This window comes from Marmota monax, unplaced genomic scaffold (assembly GCF_021218885.2).
Source record: "Marmota monax isolate L192 unplaced genomic scaffold, Marmota_monax_Labrador192_F-V1.1 WCK01_AAM20220418_F8-fsc00096, whole genome shotgun sequence".
In the NCBI taxonomy this organism is placed as follows: Eukaryota; Metazoa; Chordata; class Mammalia; order Rodentia; family Sciuridae; genus Marmota; species Marmota monax.
Genome location: NW_026695236.1, coordinates 4,163,030 through 4,184,502, shown reverse-complemented (window position 1 = coordinate 4,184,502; position 21,473 = coordinate 4,163,030). Strand labels below are relative to the sequence as shown.

At 32.2% G+C, this 21,473-nt stretch overlaps 1 protein-coding gene across 13 annotated transcripts in view; it reads right to left on the bottom strand.

Annotated features, from left to right (window-relative positions):
* Picalm (phosphatidylinositol binding clathrin assembly protein) overlaps positions 1-21,473 on the bottom strand; it is a 99,648-nt gene that overhangs the window by 43,538 nt on the left and 34,637 nt on the right. For 12 of the 13 annotated variants that reach the window (XM_058577360.1, XM_058577363.1, XM_058577361.1 and 9 more), the window contains exons 3-7: positions 20,099-20,174; positions 17,117-17,219; positions 7,771-7,864; positions 2,665-2,776; positions 997-1,103 (exon numbers count right to left, since the gene is read on the bottom strand). In XM_058577360.1, the coding sequence (XP_058433343.1) occupies positions 997-1,103; positions 2,665-2,776; positions 7,771-7,864; positions 17,117-17,219; positions 20,099-20,174 (492 nt within the window). The remainder of the gene's footprint in view (positions 1-996; positions 1,104-2,664; positions 2,777-7,770; positions 7,865-17,116; positions 17,220-20,098; positions 20,175-21,473) is intronic. The other variant, XM_058577371.1, reaches the window with a different exon arrangement.

The following is a 21,473-nucleotide window of genomic DNA, read 5'->3' as shown; positions in this document are numbered from 1 at the left end:
CCAAAAAAAAAAAAAAAAAAAAAAAAAAAAATCACTAATTTATCCTTGAAAGATCTTTAAATCCAAAATAAATTCCAGTAAGGACCTAAAATAGCAGAAAAACAACAATGACAGGGCTGAAGATATAGCTGAATAGTAGAAAGCTTAACTAACATGCACAAGGACCTGGGTTTGATCCCTAGTACCACAAAACAAAAACAAAAAGACTACAAGGCTATTTTCTTTAAAGGTCTCATCATCCTGTTCTATACTATTCCATCAGCTAAAGAATAAAATACCACTATAGCTTTATAGCCTAGAATCACTATCCTGCTAGTTTCAGGGTACTATCTTTGATGTGATTGATCAAATTATTTTACGGAGATATCTGTAGCAATAACAGGTAGACAGCGGAGAAAAGAAAAACCCTTGAGAGCTGCCCCTGGGTTGAGAAGATAATGCCCCCAAGCATTACCACAACTGTCTTCTGTGATAATTTCAGAAAAGTAATTTTTAAAGATTCGCAAAATTAGATTATCCTATAACCTACTTTTATGATAGATAAATAAATATACAAATGCACTTCTATATGCAAACAAAGACATTTTCAAATATGAATCTCCTCCTGCAGGAGAAAGGGAGTGTGTACTGACATAGAATATTCTCTACCACAGTTAACAGAATAATCCTTTTGAAATACATGGTTCTAAACAAAAATCACAGCCTACCTGGTATATCATTTACCTTATTTTATAGAAAACAATTTTAAAATAGATGATTTAATATGCCCTATTGAATTAAATATGTAGCATATGTTTTATTAAATATTATATCACATCTATACCTACTACAGAATTCATTTTGGCATATTAACATGACCATATATATACATATATATATTCTTACTATACTGAAGACCTATCTTTCATTTGGATAATGAATGAGTGATTTCCTCAATACCCATACTTTTAGATAAAAAAGCAAGTGAGGAAGCACAGGCCCTGAAAGACACTTTACCTCTGCAACTTTGAGAAACTCTGAGATTCTTGTCATCCTAGTTAAGAACTTCTTATAGATGTCAAGACCTTCTTTGCACTGGTTCTTTTTCATATCAAAATATTTTTCTGCCAAAAGTAAATATAAAAATACTTTTACTCACATCAAAATATAACACTTAAAAGGAAAAAAAATTCAGTAACAGCTCCAAAAATATCATATAGGTCTCAAAGGATATACCTACCCTACAACAAAAACATCAGTGTTAAATTAATTTAGCTATTTAAAGCAAATTAGCCAAGAGATGCTATTATATTAAAAAGAGAAAAATTACTTGATTTTACTCATATTAATAGTTTGTTCAACAATACTGCTACTCTCAAAATTTCCTGGGTATATAGTTCCATGTATACGTATCATACTTTACTCCACATTAAAAAGCACTAATATTTATACAATTATTTTTACTAACAGTGCATTTGTATTAACATACTAAATGGCAACTTCACCATGTTCAAAGTCACTTGGTAAGTTCATTTAACTTTAATGTGAACAGCGCTAACAATCTTAATTTATACTAATCAGAGGGTAGAAGACTATATTTTTCAGAACTTTATAGAAAAGAGCAACTTACATTTCTCCTTATGAAAAAATAGGCCCAATTTTCCTAGCCTTGCAGATTAAAGCATCTCTGAATAAACTTGTTTTAGTGTAGTTTATCAAAATTATATTTAAATAAATACTTCTAAAGAGTGGATGGAGAAAGAATGAGCACACTGGAATAAAAATATTTGACATCTGACACCTAATATTTTGGTATTCTTTACTGTTATTTTATTATTTCATCCAAATCACACCAAAATAAATGAGCATTTCTAAGCAAAAAGTACCTGCATTCCACTGAATACACAAAAAAGCACTACAAATTCCTACCATACCTCAAAGTAAAAGGCACCCATAAAAATAAATGTTTAATGCATTAAAAATAATTATTCGTTTTAAAATTAAGTATATGGACCAAAGTATAGCTCAGTGGTAGACAATGTATAGTATTCAAGATGCCCCAAGTTCAATCCTCACACACCCCTGCCCAAAATTAAATTTAAGTGGTGGGGGGGGAGTCCATTTTACAAAGCTGATTATGGAATAAAATATGAGGAAATAAGATTAAAATATATGCCATAAAATTTACTATCTTAAAGTCATTTAATTTTTAATGGATTTCTTTTTTATATTTCTGAAATACATAAAAATACATAAAGAAATACAAAGTTCAATTGGCATAGCTTGTAATTCCAGTTAATCCAGACGCTGAGGCAAAAGGATCACAAGTTCAAGACCAGCCTCAGCAATTCAGCAAGGCCCCAAGCAAAAAGAAAAAAAAAGGGGGGGTGGGGGGGCGTGCAAGGGGTTGGTAGGAATATAGTTCAATGACAGAGAGCCCCCTGGGTTTAAACACAGTACTACAATATATAAATATATACAATCTAAGGTCTTCTAGCTGAACATTCTGGTTATAAAAATATGAATTTAATAACTTGCACATATAATCAGGCAGACTTTTCTACAAATAAATTATAATGAATAAACATATTGCAATGAATTTTTAGGCAGCTTTAAGTAACAACTCAGTAAATATTATTTATTCATATAACAAACAAAATGTTATTAGACTACAACAGTATTTACCCAACAGATTAATAATTCCTTCATTGTATGCTGCAAATAGTCTAATGGCATCTTTGAACAGGAGCATGAAGGCAGCATTTATTACCCCATTTGTAAGTTCATTGCTATTAACCTGGAGGAGAAAATGAAAAATGGTATTAGCTAATTTTATGTTTTAAATGATAATAACAAATAGACTCCCTTCAAATTAAAACAACAAATTCAAACATTTAGGCATATTAGAGAAAAAGTGTATATTTGCTTTCTATAATACATACATTACATATGAATTTGCTAACATGTGAACTTTCTGGATTTCTTAGAGTTACAAGCCAAATATTACAAAAATCTTAGATAAGGATTCAGATTTACATAAAAAACACAAGCAAACAAAACTGAAATTTTTGAACATTCATTTTTAGTTCAGAAATGTGTCATGTGGGAAAGAGTAATGTCATTTACCCTTTAACTTTTGAAATTCCTAGATTATATTTCAAAAAAGTCTTAAGTAAAAATTTATTACATGATATACTTCTAAGAGCAACATGGAGCCCATTTCTAGATTGAAGCTCATAAAAGACTTACTGAATTATTTTAAATAAGTATTAAATGGCTACTATAATCACCACAACACTGAGTAAACGTAGACAGAAGATATGTATTTTCTTTTTAAGTGTATCGTTTCCCAGTATTACAAACTAACTTCATGTGGTCACTGGGAGAATTAAGTGATATCATGATTAAGAAGAATCTACCACAGGAGTTGACAAAAACAATTATAACGTAACAAAAAAAAATAGCACTAATTTATCTATCAAGAATACTGTAAATACCTTTATTTTTTATTCAAGGAATTGATCAAATGGATAAACCAGGTAAATTGCTACATACAATACAAATATTGAAATGTAATTTTATATAGATATCCAATAATATAGTAAGTGAAAAAAACATTTATGGTTGTCCCCTTTAAGTCTCTCTATATAAACCAAAATATTGTTTTGTAATTATGTCAATCTTCTTTGTCTTCTAGAACAGAAGTCAGCAAGTTGGGGGTAGGGTCAGACCGTGAATGTTTTAGACTTTGTGAGTCATCCAGTCTTTGCTATTAACTATTCAACTCTGTTGTTAAAATACAAAAGCAACCATGAACAATATGTAAACCAATAAGTCTGACTATGATCCAGTAACACTATGAACACTGAAATCTGAAATTTCATATACTTTTCACCTACCACACTCTTCAAAACTTTTCAACCATTTAAGTATAGAAAAACAATTTTTACCTCATGTGCCATATAAAAACAGGCAGCAGGCTATAGTTTGATAATCCTGTTCTAATTTTGAAACAAAGAATTCATTTTGTGAACAATTAACTATGTGCCACACATTCTTAGGCAATTGGGATACAGCAGAGAACAACACAGTCCTGCTTCCTGCCTAAAGAAGCTTGAAGACTAGCAACTAATAATATAAAGGAAAAAACAATTTCATCATGAAATCATCACAATCCCATTCAAGGACTTGCCTTTAAGCAAGTCTTAAGTATGTCTTAAGTCAGAGGCCAAAAAGAGAGAAGGGATGGGGGATGTATCAAGGAAAGAAAACTACAGACCAATATCCTTGATGAACATAGATCCAAAAATTCCTAATAAAACTTATTAAATCAAAGAAGGTGGTGTATAAGGGCTGGGGCTATAACTCAGTGGCAGAGTGCTTGCCAGCACATGTGAGGCACTGGGTTCAATCCTTAGTCGCATAAAAATAAATAAAATAAAGGCATGCTATCTATCTACAACTACAGAAAAAAATTTTTAAAGAAATTTTTGAACATTCATTTTTAGTTCAGAAATGTGTCATGTGGGAAAAACGTGTGGGGGTCAACATCATAAAGATACAGGAAAAATCAGTGCAGCAGAAAGAGGAAAACAAGGTAGAGAGTATGGATGGAAAGGGGAGGAAATATGGAATGAATTTAACAAAATCATGTTATATGCATATATAAGTATACCAAAGGAAATTTCTTTATGTATCTGTAGAAAGTAATAAACAAGCAGAAAAAAATCAGTAAAACAGGGGTAAAAAGAATAAGGGGAGGGAGGAGGAGAGAGAAGGGACATAAATGGGGACTGAAAATCAAATTCTTTGCACATATGATTTTGTCAAAATGCACGCAACTACTATGTATAACTATAATGCTGTAATTTTTTTTAAAAACTTAGCAAGTCATATTTAACAACACATAAAGATTGTACATTATGACCAAAGTGGTTTCATTCCAGGGATGCAAAGATAGTTCAAAAGATGCAAATCAATAAATGGAATTCACTACATAAATAGAATTAAAGACCAAAACCACATAATTATCTCAACAGATGCAGAAAAAGCTTTCAACAAAATTCAGCACCTATTTGTGATGATGATGATAATGATAATAATACTGAAGAAACTGAGACAAAAGGAAGTTACCACAACATTATAAAGGCTATATGGGACAAACCCAAAGCCAGCATTATAGTGAACGGAGAAAAACTGAAAGTATTTCTCTAAATCAGAAACAAGACACTCTCAACACTCCTATTCAATATAATTACTTGAAATTTTAGCCTGAGCAATTAGGCAAAAAAAAAAGGAAATAAAAGGGATACAAATAGGTAGGGATAAAGTCAAATTACCACTGTTTGCAGATGTTAGGATCCTGTATTTAGAAGATCCAAAAATCTCCAGTAGAAGACTTCTAGAGCTAATTAAAAAATTCAGTGAAGTACAGGATACAAAAATCAGTAATCTTCATATATACCACTAATGAATCCACTAAAAAAGAAATCAGGAAAATAACTCCATTCATAATAGTCTCATGAATGATTGAATACATATAGACATACATACATAACCTAGGAAATCTAACCAGTGAGGTGAAAGACTTCTACAATGATAATTATAGATCACTGAAGAAGGTGAAGAAGACCATGAAAGATGGACAGGTAAGAAGAACTGATATTGTTAAAATGACTATATTACCAAAAGTGATCTACACATTCAATGTCACCTGCATTAAAATACCCATTAGTCTTCACAGAAAAACAGTACTAAAATTCATATGGAAGAATAAAAGATCCAGAATAGCCAAAATAACTTGAAGCAAAAAGAGCAATGCTAGAGGCATCACAATGTCCAATTTTATTTTATACTAGAAAGGTATAATAATAAAAACTGCATGGTACTGGTTTAAAAACAGACATATAAATAAATTGAATAGAAGACAGAAAAACCCCACCCACCCAGATACTATCACCTAATCCTTGACAAAGGTGCCAAAAACACTGGAAAAAGTCTTAACAAATGGTCGTGGAAGAAGTGAAAATCCAGAGGGAGAAGATGAAACTAGATTTCTATCTGTCACTTGATATAAAAGTCAACTGAAAATAGATCCAAGACCTAGAAATTAGACCAGTAACCTTGAAGAGGAGCAGAAAACATAAGGTTCAGTATTCCAACATATTGGTGCAGGCAACAACTTCCTCAATAGCATTCCTAAAGCTCAGAAAATAATGGATGGCATCAAATTAAAAAGTTTCTGCACAGCAAAGGAAACCATTAAAAGTGTGAAAATGGAGCCTACAGAATGGAAGAAAAATCTTTGCCAGCAGTTCTTCCAACAGAGGATTAATATACAAAATATATATTAAAAAACTTAAAATCAACACCCAAAACCCCCAAATAATCCAGTCAATAAATGGGCAAATAAACTGAATGGATACTTCTCAAAACAAGAAATACAAATGGCCAACACATGTATGAAAAGATGTTCAACATTTTTAGCAAACAAGGGAATGCAAATCAAAACTTCACTGAGATTTTATCTCACTCTAGTTAGAATGGCAATCATCAAAAATATAAGTGATAATCAATGTTGACAAGGATGAAAGGGAAAAGTAACGCTAATATACTGTTGGTGAGCCCAAATCAATACAAGCACTAAAAATCAATGTGGAGGTTCCTCAAAAGACTAGGAATGGAACCACCATATGACACAGCTATACCATTCCTCAGTATTTACCCTGAAGAACTAAAGTCATCATGCTAAATAATACACGCATATTCATGTTTATAGTGACACCACTGACAACAGCCAAACTATGGGATCAGTCAAGGTATCCATCAATGGGTGAATGGATATAGAAAATATGGCACATATATACACAATGGAATTTTATTCAGCCAAGAAGAAAAATAAAATTATGTCATTTGCAAGAAAATGGATGGAACTTGAGAATATTATGTTAAGCAAAATAAGCCAAAGTCAGAAGATGAAGGTTCATGTTTTCTTTCATCTATGGAAGCTAGAGAAGAAAAAGGAAAAGAAAAAGGGGAGGGGGATCCTCATGAAAATATAAGGTAGACCAGCAGAGGAAGGGGACCAAGGAAAAAACAAGGGGAGGGAAACGGGAGGGAAGTACTTGGGAATGAAGATGACCTAATTATGTTACATGCATGTACAAATATGGAACAACAAATCCCACTATTATATGTTATTATAATGTACCAATAAAAATTAGAGGGGATAGGGAGAGGAAGAGGTAAGGAGAGAGAAGAGTTGAAAATGCTAACTTCTAACATAGTAAAAACAAATGACAATGCTGGCAACTTGGTTCAGATAATGGTTATTTAAATAAAAATTCCAGGGAATACAATGCCCTTTTGGGGTAATACATAATGAACTATTACACTATTTGAACTTTATTTCTGACAATTGTCAACTTACAAAACAGAAGTAAAACAATAAGGTGGCTATTCATAAAGAAAATCATTATGCATTTTTCAAATCCAAAGCCATTACCAAAACAAAGTACATTTTCAGATCAATCCCTTTGTCTTCTCCATCACTTTATTTAGCTTATACATCCTAAATTCCAGAGCTAGAGAAGAAGCACCTAAGAAATTAGAGTAAATCTAAAACATAAAAATGAATAGGAATTTATCTAGGGACATTTATAGAAAATCTTTAGCCAAATAGTGTATTATACTGTGAAAAAGTAAAGTCCATAAAAACTTGAGAATAAAAATTGATCAGTTACAATGATGTAATATTTTAAATCTTAAATTACAAATGTATAATCAACTTACATTAAAATCAAGGAGTGCATCCATTTGATTTTGAATAATTGGTACAGTTTTTAAGAGTTTTTCTGTGTTCATTGTTCTCATAACTCCATCAGCCCTATATGAAAGAAAAGAAAAAAAAAGAAATCAATTTCATATTAAATCAGATTTTAAACTCCCATCTGGGTCTATACCTAGAGAACAAAGTTGCTACGAAATGTGTCACATTTTTAAGTCACTGTACTTGAAACTTCAAGCAAGGATCATACAGAAAAAAAAAACACACACACACAAAGTAACACTATATATCTCCAATATTACTGTGTTCATTTAAAAGCAAAAAGAAAGCTGTAAACCATGAGACTTAAGAACTAAAGTTTATATTCCATACCAGGCCAATAGTGTACTTTTCATAGAAGGAAACCATATGCTCTTCACAACCACTTGTGTGTGAAAGATAGACTTAACCAATTTAAAAAAAAAAATCATTTGCCTCATTATGGAGCTGTTAGTTTGGATGTGAGATGTCCCTCAAAGGCTCAGGTGTGATAAAATACAAGGTTTAGAAGTGAAATGAATTGGTTATGAGAGCTTTAACCCCATCAGTAAATTAATACACTGATGGGATTAACAGAGTGGTACCCAAAGGCAGATTGTGGTTGGAAGAAGTAGGTTACTGGGGGCGTGTCTTTGGGGTATGTATTTTGTATCTGGTGAGTAGAGTCTTTCCCTCTGCTTTCTGATCATCATGTGAGTCACTTGTCATTCTGCCAAACTATTCCACCATAATGTTCTGCCTCATCTAAAGCCCCAAGGAATGAAGCTATCTATGAACTGAGAACTCTATGAGCCCCCAAATAAACTTTTCCTCCTCTAAAATTGTTCTTGTCAGGTCTTTCAGTCACAGCAGTGAAAAAGCTGACTAAAACAGGATTTAAGAGTTGAACTCAAGTCTTTGAATACTGCTATATTCAAAGTATTTTATTCAGGACTCAAATAGCTTATAATACAGATTATAACTAAAACCCAATCAACTACAATCCAGATACCAGAAAAAAACAAACAAACAATTAAGCTATGAAAAGCAACAATAGTGCTTCATAAGAAACAACAGTTTAATAAACACTGGACTGCTTTAGTTAGGCTGCTACTAACCAGTTTTATCCTGAATAGCCTTACTAATACAATGCACTAACCCATCCATCAATGGTTTGAAACTATTTCCTCTCAAGTGGTATACTACCTAGGTTGGTACCAGATGCTAGAGTTTGGGCTGAGAATACCAATCTCTCTTTGCAAGCCGTTATTTTCATAAATATCACACTCTCATTAGTTACCATCAGTTCCCTTTTAATTCTCCCTGTCTTCTTGCTGAAGTCATTTTTTTTAACCTTTTGATCTTTCTCTAGTACAAAAAACTTGTACATTGGTTCAGTATTTTTGGTTAACTTCAACATCTGCACAAACAACCAATTCAACATCTTGATCTCAAAGTTCCTCTATAGCATTCCCTATTCCTATAGATCCTTTCTATCCCCAGATAAACTACTCTACTCCTCAGCTCCCAAATTTTAAAAAGACAAAACTCAGACACCTTATTCTACAACAATAACCTTTTAACCTTACAGCTGCTTTGGTCAAGTATCCCCAAACCAAAAACTATTTGATCTCATCAAAAACCCCAATTTATTAACTCTACTACTATCCACATTGATCCCTTCTCATTTTTACTTTCTTCATGTAACTTATTATTCCACAGATCATTGTTGTAAACACTTCCTTACAAATATTCCTAATTTTCTTCCACCTGTCTTCTTCACTGCAGTCATCTGGCAAATTGACAATCCTGGCTGAGCAAACATTTAACTTATCCATGCCTATACACACACAATTGGGTGCTAGTAAAGAAAACCACCCAACTGTGAAAACTGGCAAAAATGAATTCATGACCATCAACCTCTAATAGGTATTCAACATTGCAAGCAATCCTCTTAGCCTGCTTTAGTGAACTCCTGTTCTCATAGCTACTTCTCCTACTTCTATATCACTGCCTACTCACACAAACTCTTGAATCATAACTCCCAAAATACTTCATTCAGAAACAAACAACAAAAAGATACTGTCAGGTCTTCTTGAAACCCAAACTATACCTATTTGGTCTCCTCCTGTTGTAATGGAGGAGGTCTTCATCTATCAAACAGAAATACCACTTATGCAGGTCTTTAACATCCCATTCTGTCCATTGGTTGTCCTTTCTTTAACACAGCACCATTCAACAGAACTAGCTGTGATGATGAAATTGTTCTATATCTGCATAATTTAATACGATCAACTGACTAGTTAAATGTGGCTACTAAATATCTGAAATTTGGTTGATTCAAGTGAAGAGATGCATTTTTATTGCATTTTTAGCAATTTAATTTTAATTGGCTTATATACCAAACAGCCAGTGCAGCTCATTAATCCTTTTTTAAATACTAGATCGTCCCTGTGGTCACACAAACAAAAATTCTAGGACCACTAATCACCATTCCTTAAACACACATACACACTCTCTTTCTCTCTCCCTCTTCCCCCACTAATCCCTATTCCCATCTATTTGCTACTCTCCTAGAGTCAAGCATGCTTATCAAAAGAGTTCACACTTCACCTTACATTTATTTTCCAGTTCATTCCAATATGAGCCTCCACTATGTAACTTCAGTTAAATCTCTAGGGCAGAAACTCTGTTGCCTCTCCTCATTTCTTTATGTACTTACTTACTTTTTGGTGGAACTGGTGATTTAATTGGGGGCTTCTCACATGCTAGACAAGAGGTCTATCACTGTGCTATATCCCCAGTTCCTCCAATAGGTATTTATTATCTCATCTAACCAGACTTCTCAGTATCATTCAAATGCCTCCCCACCCCCACCCCAGGCTCTTTCTTTCCTTCTTATACAACCCAGGGCCTCATGATACTAGGTAGACACTCTACCTACCCCTGAGCCATCCCCAGCTAAAGTTTGCCTCATTCATGAAATATTCCTTTAACCATCCACTACATCTCTCTCTCCTTGCTTTCTTCTCATTTCACTATCATTTAGTTCAATGTTGTTTTCTGGCTCCCCATCCTCTACCCACCCTCTAAAAGAGATGACGGTGTACCTAAAAAAGTCATTCTGGGCCCTCTCTTCTCATTCCATATTTACTTTCCAGGTTATATGTCATTCCTAAGGTTGAAATTACCGAAATGCCATTAACACACTCATATTTCCAGAATGCCTTAGTTTTAAGTTAGTTATATCCAACGGCCTACTTGATATTTAAATCACATGCATCTCAAAGATAGTATTTCCAAACTGTCCTTAATTTTTCTTCTTCTTCTTTTTTTTTGCTGTTGTAGATGAACACAATACCTTATTTTATTTCATTTTTTTAATTTTTATATGGTGCTGAGAATTGAACCCAGGGCCTCATATCTGCTAGGCAAGTGCTCCACCAATGAGCTACACCCCTAGCCCCAGGTCCTTAATTTTCTTTTATCACCAGATTCTATACTACTCTCCAAAACCTTCCCAGTAAAAGGTGTCATCTTCTCAGTGTCTTATTCCAGAAACCAGGAAATGTTTTTGACTACCAAAACTTTCCCAGTAAAAGGTGTCATCTTTCCAGTGTCTTATTCCAGAAACGTAGGGAATGTTTTTGACTCCTTCCTTTCTCATTAGCCTCTGCATTTCTTCCCAGAAAACTTTAAAATTCTTCAAGTAAGAAAAATCTTAAAGCTATATATCATATGCTCATATCAGATTTCAGAGAAACTCAAATACTTAACAAATCTAAATATTTGGATATGATTCAGACCAAATCCATGATTTCATATTTCATGTATATTATAAATTTTTAATTTCATTAACAGATTGTAATTAAATTTGGATACTTGATTACCAAATTTAAGAAAGCAGTATACTATAAGTTTGCTTTCTATGTCCTATTAAAGACAACACCAGAATTACTCTTTCTTTTGCTTATACAACAAAGTCTTGTCACTTGGGACACTACCAATTTAGACTACAAGGTAATTCAGTATAGGGATTTAATACTACCAAAAAATAGAATGTAAAAAAAAAAAAAAAGAAAAGAAAGAAAGAAACAAATATTTAACAAACAATTGAAAAACTAAATCCACAGGCAATTTATTGGGTACCATTTCATGTACTGTTTATAAACACATTTGCTCATCTTTGTGAAAACTATTAATATCTACTTTGACAAGTCCTGAAGCTATAAATATAAAACTACGTTTTCTCATGAAGGTGACAGTGTCATATACTAACAACCAAAAAAGGCTTTCTCAAAAAAGTGATATTTGAATAAATATTTGCCAGAAAAACAAAAGGTGACTTACAGGAAAAACAAAATATACATGAGTCAAAAGCCATTTAACCATTTATATTGGTAATTCATTTTGGTTTTTCAATACCCTATTATTTCCATTTAAAAGACTACTGCTGGTTTCTGTCTCATTTTAAAAAAATGAATCAATGTTTACATATAAAATACTCAATCTATAAATATATCTGACAAAAAAACATGCATAGGTCATTGATCATTTTGGGGTAGAAAAGCTTGCCCTGAGCTAGCTTGAAAAATAAGAGCCATAAAAATAAGTTAAATTTGATTACATTTTAAAAAATTTGCTATAATTAGTTATACATGGCAATAGAATGCACTATGATACATCATACATAAATGGAGTATAATTTCTCATTCTTCTGGTTATATATGATGTAGAATCCCACTGATCACATAGTTATATATGTATGTAATAATGTCTGATTCACTCTAGTATCTACCTCATCTTTTTTTTTTTTTTTTTTTTTTTTTTGTAGTGCTGGAGATCAAACCCAGGGCTTTGTGCATGCTAGGCAAATGATCTACCACTAAGCAAGACACTCCAACCCAAGATTTTTAAACTTAATAATGTTAAACAAAAAGAGGAAGAAATATTTGTAACCTGGCAATTTATTTTCCTGATACACCAAAAGCTCGTTTGGTGAATGTTTATAATGTGCTGAGTAGCATATATACTATCTCATCTAATTCTCACATAGATGAAATGACTCAAGTTTAGATGAAGGCTTCACAATCATGGAATCACATACTACTATGGCAGAAAAGTGTTGTGTGCTAAGAAATTGATCCTTTAACCCTTCAGGCTCAAGCAATCCTCTCTATTTATCTGAGTATCCTATATAACCAATATCAGTTTGTGTGTCGCTATGTGAAAAAAAAAAAATCACACAAGCTCATGGATATATTAACAAAAGATCATTGATTTTAGGAAACATGCATCAAAATATTAAGAGCTATAAACTATAAAAGGGCCTGAGATGTATAACCCAATCTCAAAAGGTTCATTAAAAGAAGTACATAAACATAGAGAATATAATTAGGGCAAATGCTGGCAAATGCTGGTGATTCTGAGTAAAACACAGAAGTTCTCTGTTATATTCTTGTAACATTTCCCAAGCAAAATTATTTTAAAACAAAGATTTTTTTTTTTAAGTCGGCAAGCTAGCTTAACTACTTTACCAAGTTCCTCATCCAAATGCAGTAAAGCTAGTTTTCAAACATACATTTGTCTGCCAATGAAAGGCTTACCACTATTCAACACAATGGAAAAGAATGAAAAACCTAATAGAGAAATGGCAATGGACATCAATTAACAAAGCATAAATTGTGAAGCTGGGGTCATGGCTCAGCAGTAGAGTGCTCGCCTAGCACGTTTGAGGCCCTGGGTTCGATCCTCAGCACTACAAAAAAATAAATAAAAGAAAGGTATTGTATCCAACTACAACTAAAAAATAAATATTTTTTAAAAAGCATAAATGGTATTTTTAAAAAGAAAATATTATTTATTCAATTTACCAATATAAAATGTATACCTAATAAGATACATTTTCTATGAGGATGGTATTATAAAAATATTGGTATCTGTATTTAAGTCAATAATTGCTGGGCACTGTGTTGCATGCCTTTAACCTCAGAAACTTGGGAAGCTGAGGCACAAGGATCACAAGCTGAAGGTCAGTCTCAGCAACTTTGAGACCCTGTCTCAAAATAAAAAAGTGAAATGGCTGAAAGTATAGTTCAGTGGCAAAGCAACCTTGAGTTCCATTCCCAAGTACACCCCTTCACAAAAAAAAAACCACCCCTTCACAAAAAAAACCACAATAATTTCACCTAACTTTTATAAAGGGAAATGTCTATATTTTCTATTAAAATGTTAAATGTATATATCCTGTGACTCACTAACCCTAAAAATTTATTCTATAATAAAATTCACTTAAAAATACACCCAACATGTTAAAGGATGGTCAACTCATTGCTTTTATAAGACCAAAAAATGAATGATCAAATGTACATCTAGAATATAATTCTACAGCCATGCCAATGAATGAGATGAATCTGTGTGTACAGAGATTAAAAATGTCAAAAATACATAGGAGGGAGGAAGCAATATTCAAAAAATATGATCTAATTATTATATAGTTTTCTATGTGCTTCATATATTTATTTATTTCTATTTGCACAAGAAGATTAGATATGACAAAATGTTAGCATTTTCTGTAAGTTAAGTTGCTATCTGAATTTTTAAAGTTTACTATTTTTATAAATGTAAAAAATTATCTTAAGCTGACAATGGCACATGCCTGAACTTTCAGCTAACTGGGAGGCTGAGGAAGGAGGGTCCCTTCAGCCCAGGAGTTCTAGACCAGCCCAGATCCCGTCTCAGAAAAAGAAAGTTTGCTCTATTAGATATAAAAATTCTCAGTCTTTGAAATCTATAATTATCTTAACCTGTAAGTATCATAAAGATCAGCTTTACTGAAAACACTCTATAGTGAAGTATTAATGCATGGCCCAACTAGAAAATGGTTTAATGGATAGGATCCAGGGATGAAGAACCAGGCTTCTAATATGAACTTCTCCACTATAATCTAAAAAGTGCCTAAACAGATGAAGTAAAATCTGCAGAATTTTGGTAAGTTCCAAAACTAAATATCACTTCTTCATTAATTTGGGATTAATTACAGAATAACTTGAGTTCTGCTTTAAAATTCTTACATAACTAAGAATGTGCTAAAGATAGCAAATATACTACCTCATCTAATTCTCACAAAAATCCAAATAAATGAATACTATTCAAATCACCACTGTTTTACAGATGAAATGACTCAGTTTAGATCAAGACTTCACAATCATGGCATCACATACTAAAATATTTTTATTAAATTTTTCACTTCAGTTTAATAATTTAAAATTTCAAGAGAAAAATTTAAAGGAACTTAACAACTGCTTAGATCTTTGGATATCTGAGTTGTAGGTTTGCTCAGAAAGGCATTTACCAGAATATTTTTTGCAGATGCCAAAGTCCCCTCAGGACAGACCTTTGTAGCTAAAAGGCTCAACACTACCTCTCAAGAATACCTTTCGTGACTGGGGCTGTAGATCAATGGTACAGTGCTTGCCTATCATATCCTGGTTCAATCCAGGATAAACAGGGAGGGGAAAAAAAATCTATTTAGAAAAAAAAAAATGCCATCAGACATTAACAATATCTAGGAAAAATCTGTATATACCAGAGACATTGATTATCATCATTTTTATGACTAGTTCATGTACTAAGATTATTATTATTTAGGATGCAGCAAAAACTAAATTCATCTTCTGCATTCAAGATTAAAAGAATCAAAACAATATTGAAAAAAAGAACACAGTTGGAGGACTCACACTTTCTAATTTCAAAACTCGCTACCAAAAAAAATATAATCACATTAATATGATACTGGCATGAGGATAGACATATAGATCAACAACAGAATTACAAATTCAGAAATAAATCTTTACATTTATGGCAAATTCATTCTCAGCAATGGTGGTAATATGCCACCAGTACCGCCACACCATGAGAAAATAATCTTTTCATAAAATTGACCTTACACAATTTTGAACCCATGCCTCACACTATATATAAATATTATTTCAAAATAGGATTAAAAACTAAATGTAAAAGCTAAAATTATATCTTAGAATAAAACACAGAAGTAAATCTTTGTGACCTTGTATTAAATAATGTTTTATTTTACATGATGCCAAAAAGTCCAGCAACCAATGGAGAAAAAATTATAAACTGAACTTTATCATAATGAAAATCTTTTGTTCTTCAAAGGACACCATCAAATCAATGAAAAAAAAAAAAAAAACAAGATACAGAAGGGAAGAAAGTATTTGCAAATCATATGTGATCAAAGGACTGGTATCCAGATAGTCCCAGAATATACAGCAGTGTCCTCTTATCCATATACAATAAATCCCAAAATACCCAGTGGATATCTGAAACTGCACATAAACCCTATATATAACTATAGGTAACTATGCTCACTATTATTAGCCATCAAGGAAATGCAAACCCCAAATCATAAGACACAATTGCACATCCAGCAGGATGGCTACAATTAAACAAGAACAAAAATCAAAAGCCCAGAAAATAATGAGTTTTAGCAAGTGTATGGAGAAACTGGAAATCCTACTCTCTACTAGTGGGAATGTAAAATAGTTCAATTGTTTTGAAAAACAGTTTTTGGCAGTTGCTCAAAATGCTAAAACCAAGAGTTACCATATAGTCCCAGCAATTCACTCCTACATTTACACCCAAGAGAAGTCAAAAGATAATCCACACAAAATCTTGTACAATTATGCTCCCAGAAACATTATTCTTAATAACCAAAAAGCAGAAACTCCTTGAATGTCTATCTACCGATAAACAGAGAAAACATATGGTATTTATCAATGAATAAATACTACCTGGCTTCAAAAAGATATGAAGTTCTGATATATGCTACAATATTACACCTAAAATATATTATGCTAAACAAAAGAAGCCAGACATAAAAGACCACATATTGATTAGCTCAATTTATAAGACCCGTCCAAAACAGTAGATTCATGGTCACCAGGATCTGGGGGGAAAGCGGAATGGGAAACGGGAAATGACTGCTAATGGGGTGCTGAAAATGTTCTGAAATTAAATAATGGGGATAATGTCCAGAACTTTGTGAATACATTAAAAATCAATGAATCAGAGATTTTAAAAGGGTTATTTTTATATTATGTGAACTATATCTTAATAAAGCTACTATAAAATTTTTTAAAACTTGAAAAATCCTTCTACAAAAATTATTTGTCATCCTTCTTCAAAGAAAAATGAATTTCATCTTTCAAAACTAACTAAATTCCACATTCCATAATCTTTAAAAAACTCCCATGTTTTTTACATTAAATATTCAAATTAATCAATTAATTCAAAAAATAAAGCATAACTCACCCTCTCTTCACTTTTGTGAAATCAAATGCAACTTGTCTGTATGAAACTGCTTTTTCATTTAAATATCTACTATACCGCCTAATGAATGTAGACATGTCATATCCTGTAAGAAAAGGTTTTCATAAATGATTAAAATCTCAATTTGTCTATAAAACTCACTTATTCAAGTTATAATGTCTTGATAATACAAATCAATTTAGTAATGTAAATTAAGTAACTAATGAATAACATTTTCACATTAAATTCTGTAAGAATTCACTATTTTTTTTTTTTTTTAAATTCAGTATCGCTATTTTGTCCAGACAGGCAACAAACTCATGATCCTCCTATCTCAGCCTCCAGACTGCCTGGGATTAAAGGCGCACATTACCATGCCTGGCAAGAATTCATATTTTTAAAATCAGGTATGTAATATGCAACCTGAAAAGCCCTTTTCACTAAATTTCACTAAAATAAGAAGTCTGTTTCACTTTTGATCCACATTCCTATTCCTTATTCAACAGAAAGTGGAAGAATATGTTTCTCTTATACAACTCAATAACCTCACAATTCAAATTTAACATCCTTTGGAACTGTAATCCCAAATTATCTAACAAATTTTATAATTTTTATACTTGAAGACAATTTCAATCCAAGATTTAAATCTTGAAAAATATTATCCTTACAGAAAACTTGAACATGAAGTTTTTAACCTTATAAATTTCCGTGGAAAACCTTTATTTTCTCTATAGATACCGTTCCTGCTCCCCTATACGAATATTTTCAATGAAACCTTCTAAATGAACACAAATCTTTCTAATATTTTTGCTTCATCAAAATCACATCATTTGAAAACTTTAGCATCATAAAATGTCATGTTATAAAAAATCCTTTTGTTAGTTATTGCATGACTTGAGAAGTCCATTTTAACTCAACTAACAAATTTAACTGTATTTGATCACTTCTGCTACTTTAAAAAGGCAATACCTGAAAACAACTGAAAAATGAGACTAGATTTAGCAATGGTCACCACTTTGTTCAACAAAAATTTACTGAGTGCCCCCCCACCATCCTGCAGGCAAATTCAGTGACCTGATGATCCACTGGAGAAAAATTAGTGAACAAAAATTTTTAAAAGTACACTTTCCCCATCTGGCCACATTAATGTTAAATACTCATGTTCCTCAGCTCTTTGGTTCATATTATTTCCTCTAATCTATTCTACTCCATCCTCTCTGGTAGGGGAAACATCTTTCATCATTCAATGATCAGCTTCTTTGGAACATTGCTTAACTGTTCTATAAAAACTCATTCAAGTTATAATGTCTTGATAATACAAATCAATTTAGTAATGTAAATTAAGTAACTAATGAACTGCCTCGACAGTATTCTTCCAAACACAACTGGTAGCTATCAGTAGAACAACATGTCTATTCTACTTACTAGAATAGAATTTTATTTTTATTTGCCCAGTGAATATTTAATATAGCAGAAAATACATCAGCAATCAAAATTACTTTTCAAAAACACCACTAAATTACATGTTTTTAAATATTATTGTTTTGTCTTAACAATCTATTTAAGAATGAGATAAAATGGTTTAATACACATGTCCAAGTAAGGTTCTTGTGTATTATTAGCTACTAGTTTCCCATTTCCTTAGTGATAAGGTTTTAAGAATTTTATTCCTTTTACATAAAGGACAGTTTTAAAGGCCTTTTCTAGAGCAGTGGTTTGCACACTGTTTTCCACACTTTTAAAGTTCTAAAATAAGGAAAGTAGCAGCAGAAATAAAAGAATAAGTAGGAAAAGGAAGAGTTTCTTCCATTTTCCCCAAATCAGAGAAGCCCCATATTTATTTGTTATAGATTCCTGTTTTCTGGGTAAGATTTCATTTCAAAAAAGGGATCTATTGCTTAATTTTCCCCCCTTTTATACCCTCTTATTAAAATAAAATGAATTGTGTACCATGACACATTTACCAGTCTTCCAGAATCCAAGTAGTATTTCCATTTAACTATGAAAATACTATGAACTATGTGGCCCCTAACATAAAACACTAAATCCCAATGATTTTATTTCTACAAGACAACTAGTGCAATCACTAGAATAGTCTCAATGTCTTAAGACTTGGTTTATTCTGATCCAACTTGACCAAGTTGTACTTTCTTTATATCATACATTTCCCCTGCTTAAGCCAATTCACTTCCTCATCCATTCTCAAAGACTAACACAAGTCTCACCTTCCCTAAAAACATTTCCCCAATTAAGTCTCACTTTAATATTCCCAAATCATTTGGTACATCATTTATACAGTTCATCCTAGAGCTGACATTCTATAATGCTAATAGCCTAGTTTGGGAGATAAGTATAATAGATTCCATTAAGACAGAATGGGCATGGATGGCAATAACAGAATATGGCAATTTCAAAATTACTAAATTAAAAGTAAAATAATAGCTGTGTGTACCAATGAGCAATTCATCTAATACCATATTCACCTAAGCTACTAAAACATAATATTTCAGTTACATTTCTTAGAATTAAACATAAAACAATGAAAAATAACAAAAATAGATACATGGTATCTCCCATGTTCCATGCATTGTTCTAAGCACTTTACAATTAGTTATTAACTGCATCTTTAAGACTATTGAATAGGAACTATTATCATTCCTGACTTTACAGATGCAAAGAGGTAAAATGGCCTGCTGAAGTTCACAAAGCTGGTAAGCAACAAAGATGAGATTCAAATCCAAGCAATCCAGCTCCAGAATCCATGCTCTCAATTAACTACCCTATACTGCCTCTCAGCGTTTTGGGGGTGTTAGGTAGTGAAATCAATCTTCATTTTCAAATTGAAAGCTCCTCCCCACCTACCCCTGCAAACTTCACTAAAATGTAATGCTTAAAACAGTACATGTTCTAAAATACAAGGTTCAATTCTGTGGTAATCATATATGATTACTCTCAATATTCTAAAATGAATTAAGTTGTCTTTACCTTGCAATCCACTTTTATCCAAAAAATTGCTTAAGTTAAACAATGTGTTCCTGGATGCCAAATACTGAATAAAACGCTGGAAAACAAACAAATAATTATATCAAATTAAGGTGCTGCCATCTCACAAACTCTAATCTGAAAATCAGGAGGAGAAATTATGGTTAACACATTCCATTGAGTTTACAAAGTTTAAATTTCTATTTTTTAATTTAAGTTTAAATTTCTCATTCTCACTTATCCCATCAAATAGTTACCAAGACCTAACTAGGAATGTATAAGCCTAATGCCCACAGCTATAGTATTAAAGTCAAAATAATAAAAGGAAATAGGTACTTTTAATTAGGAGCCAGTGATTCTCAATTTACTGAAGTGTATTAGGATCATAGCTAATCTCATATGTAGATCTCATCTGTGTTTTATTTATTTACTTGTTTAGTTTTTGTGAGAGGGTTTTGTTACATCGGCTACTCAGTCTAGCCTCAAGCAATCCTCCCACCTTAGCCTCTCAAGTAGTTGGGACTAAAGGTGTGTACCACAGTGCTCAGCTCACATCTGTATTTCAGTTACCTGTGTCCCAAAATTTTATGGCTTTAAAGAAACAAAAAAAATTCCTAATCATACAGAAGAACAATATTACAGAGAGCCTTTTACACACAGCCCAGGCTAAACACATTAACATATTCACTCCAGATCTTGTCCTAGGATACTTTAAGTTCTTTTGTTTTAAGATTTTTTTCAGTAACAAAACATTATCCATTTCATTAAAGACATATACCTTCAATCTCATTCCTCTCAAGCCCTCTTCAAAAATTGTTTTTGAAGCAAGTATATATCAAATACTTTTTTTAAGCAAGTATACATCATTTCACATTCTTTTCCACAATTTTTACTACATGTGTAAGTATCTATAAATGTAATCTTGTTTTCTATTTTAAATTTATGGAAACGTTATACTTATTCTTTTGTCATGAATTTTTTAAAAATATTTTTTAGTTATTAATGGACCTTTATTTTATTTATTTATATGTGGTGCTGAGAATGGAACCCAGTGCTTCACACATGGCTAGGCAAGCACTCTACCACTGAGCCACAACCCCAGCCCTTTGTCATGTATTTTTTTTAAAACATATTTTTTTAGTTGTAGATGGACACAATACATTTACTTTATTTGTTTTTATTTTTAATGTGGTGCCAGATGGTCGAACCCAGTGCCTTACACATACTAGGCAAGCGCTCTACCACTGAGCTACAACCCCGGCCCTTTTGTCATATTTTTAACTCAAATTTTATTCATTTAATCTATGTGGATCTAGTGTACTCATTCAAATGATGTAGTCCTCCAACAAACTAGTGTCTCATTATGTATTCATTTCTT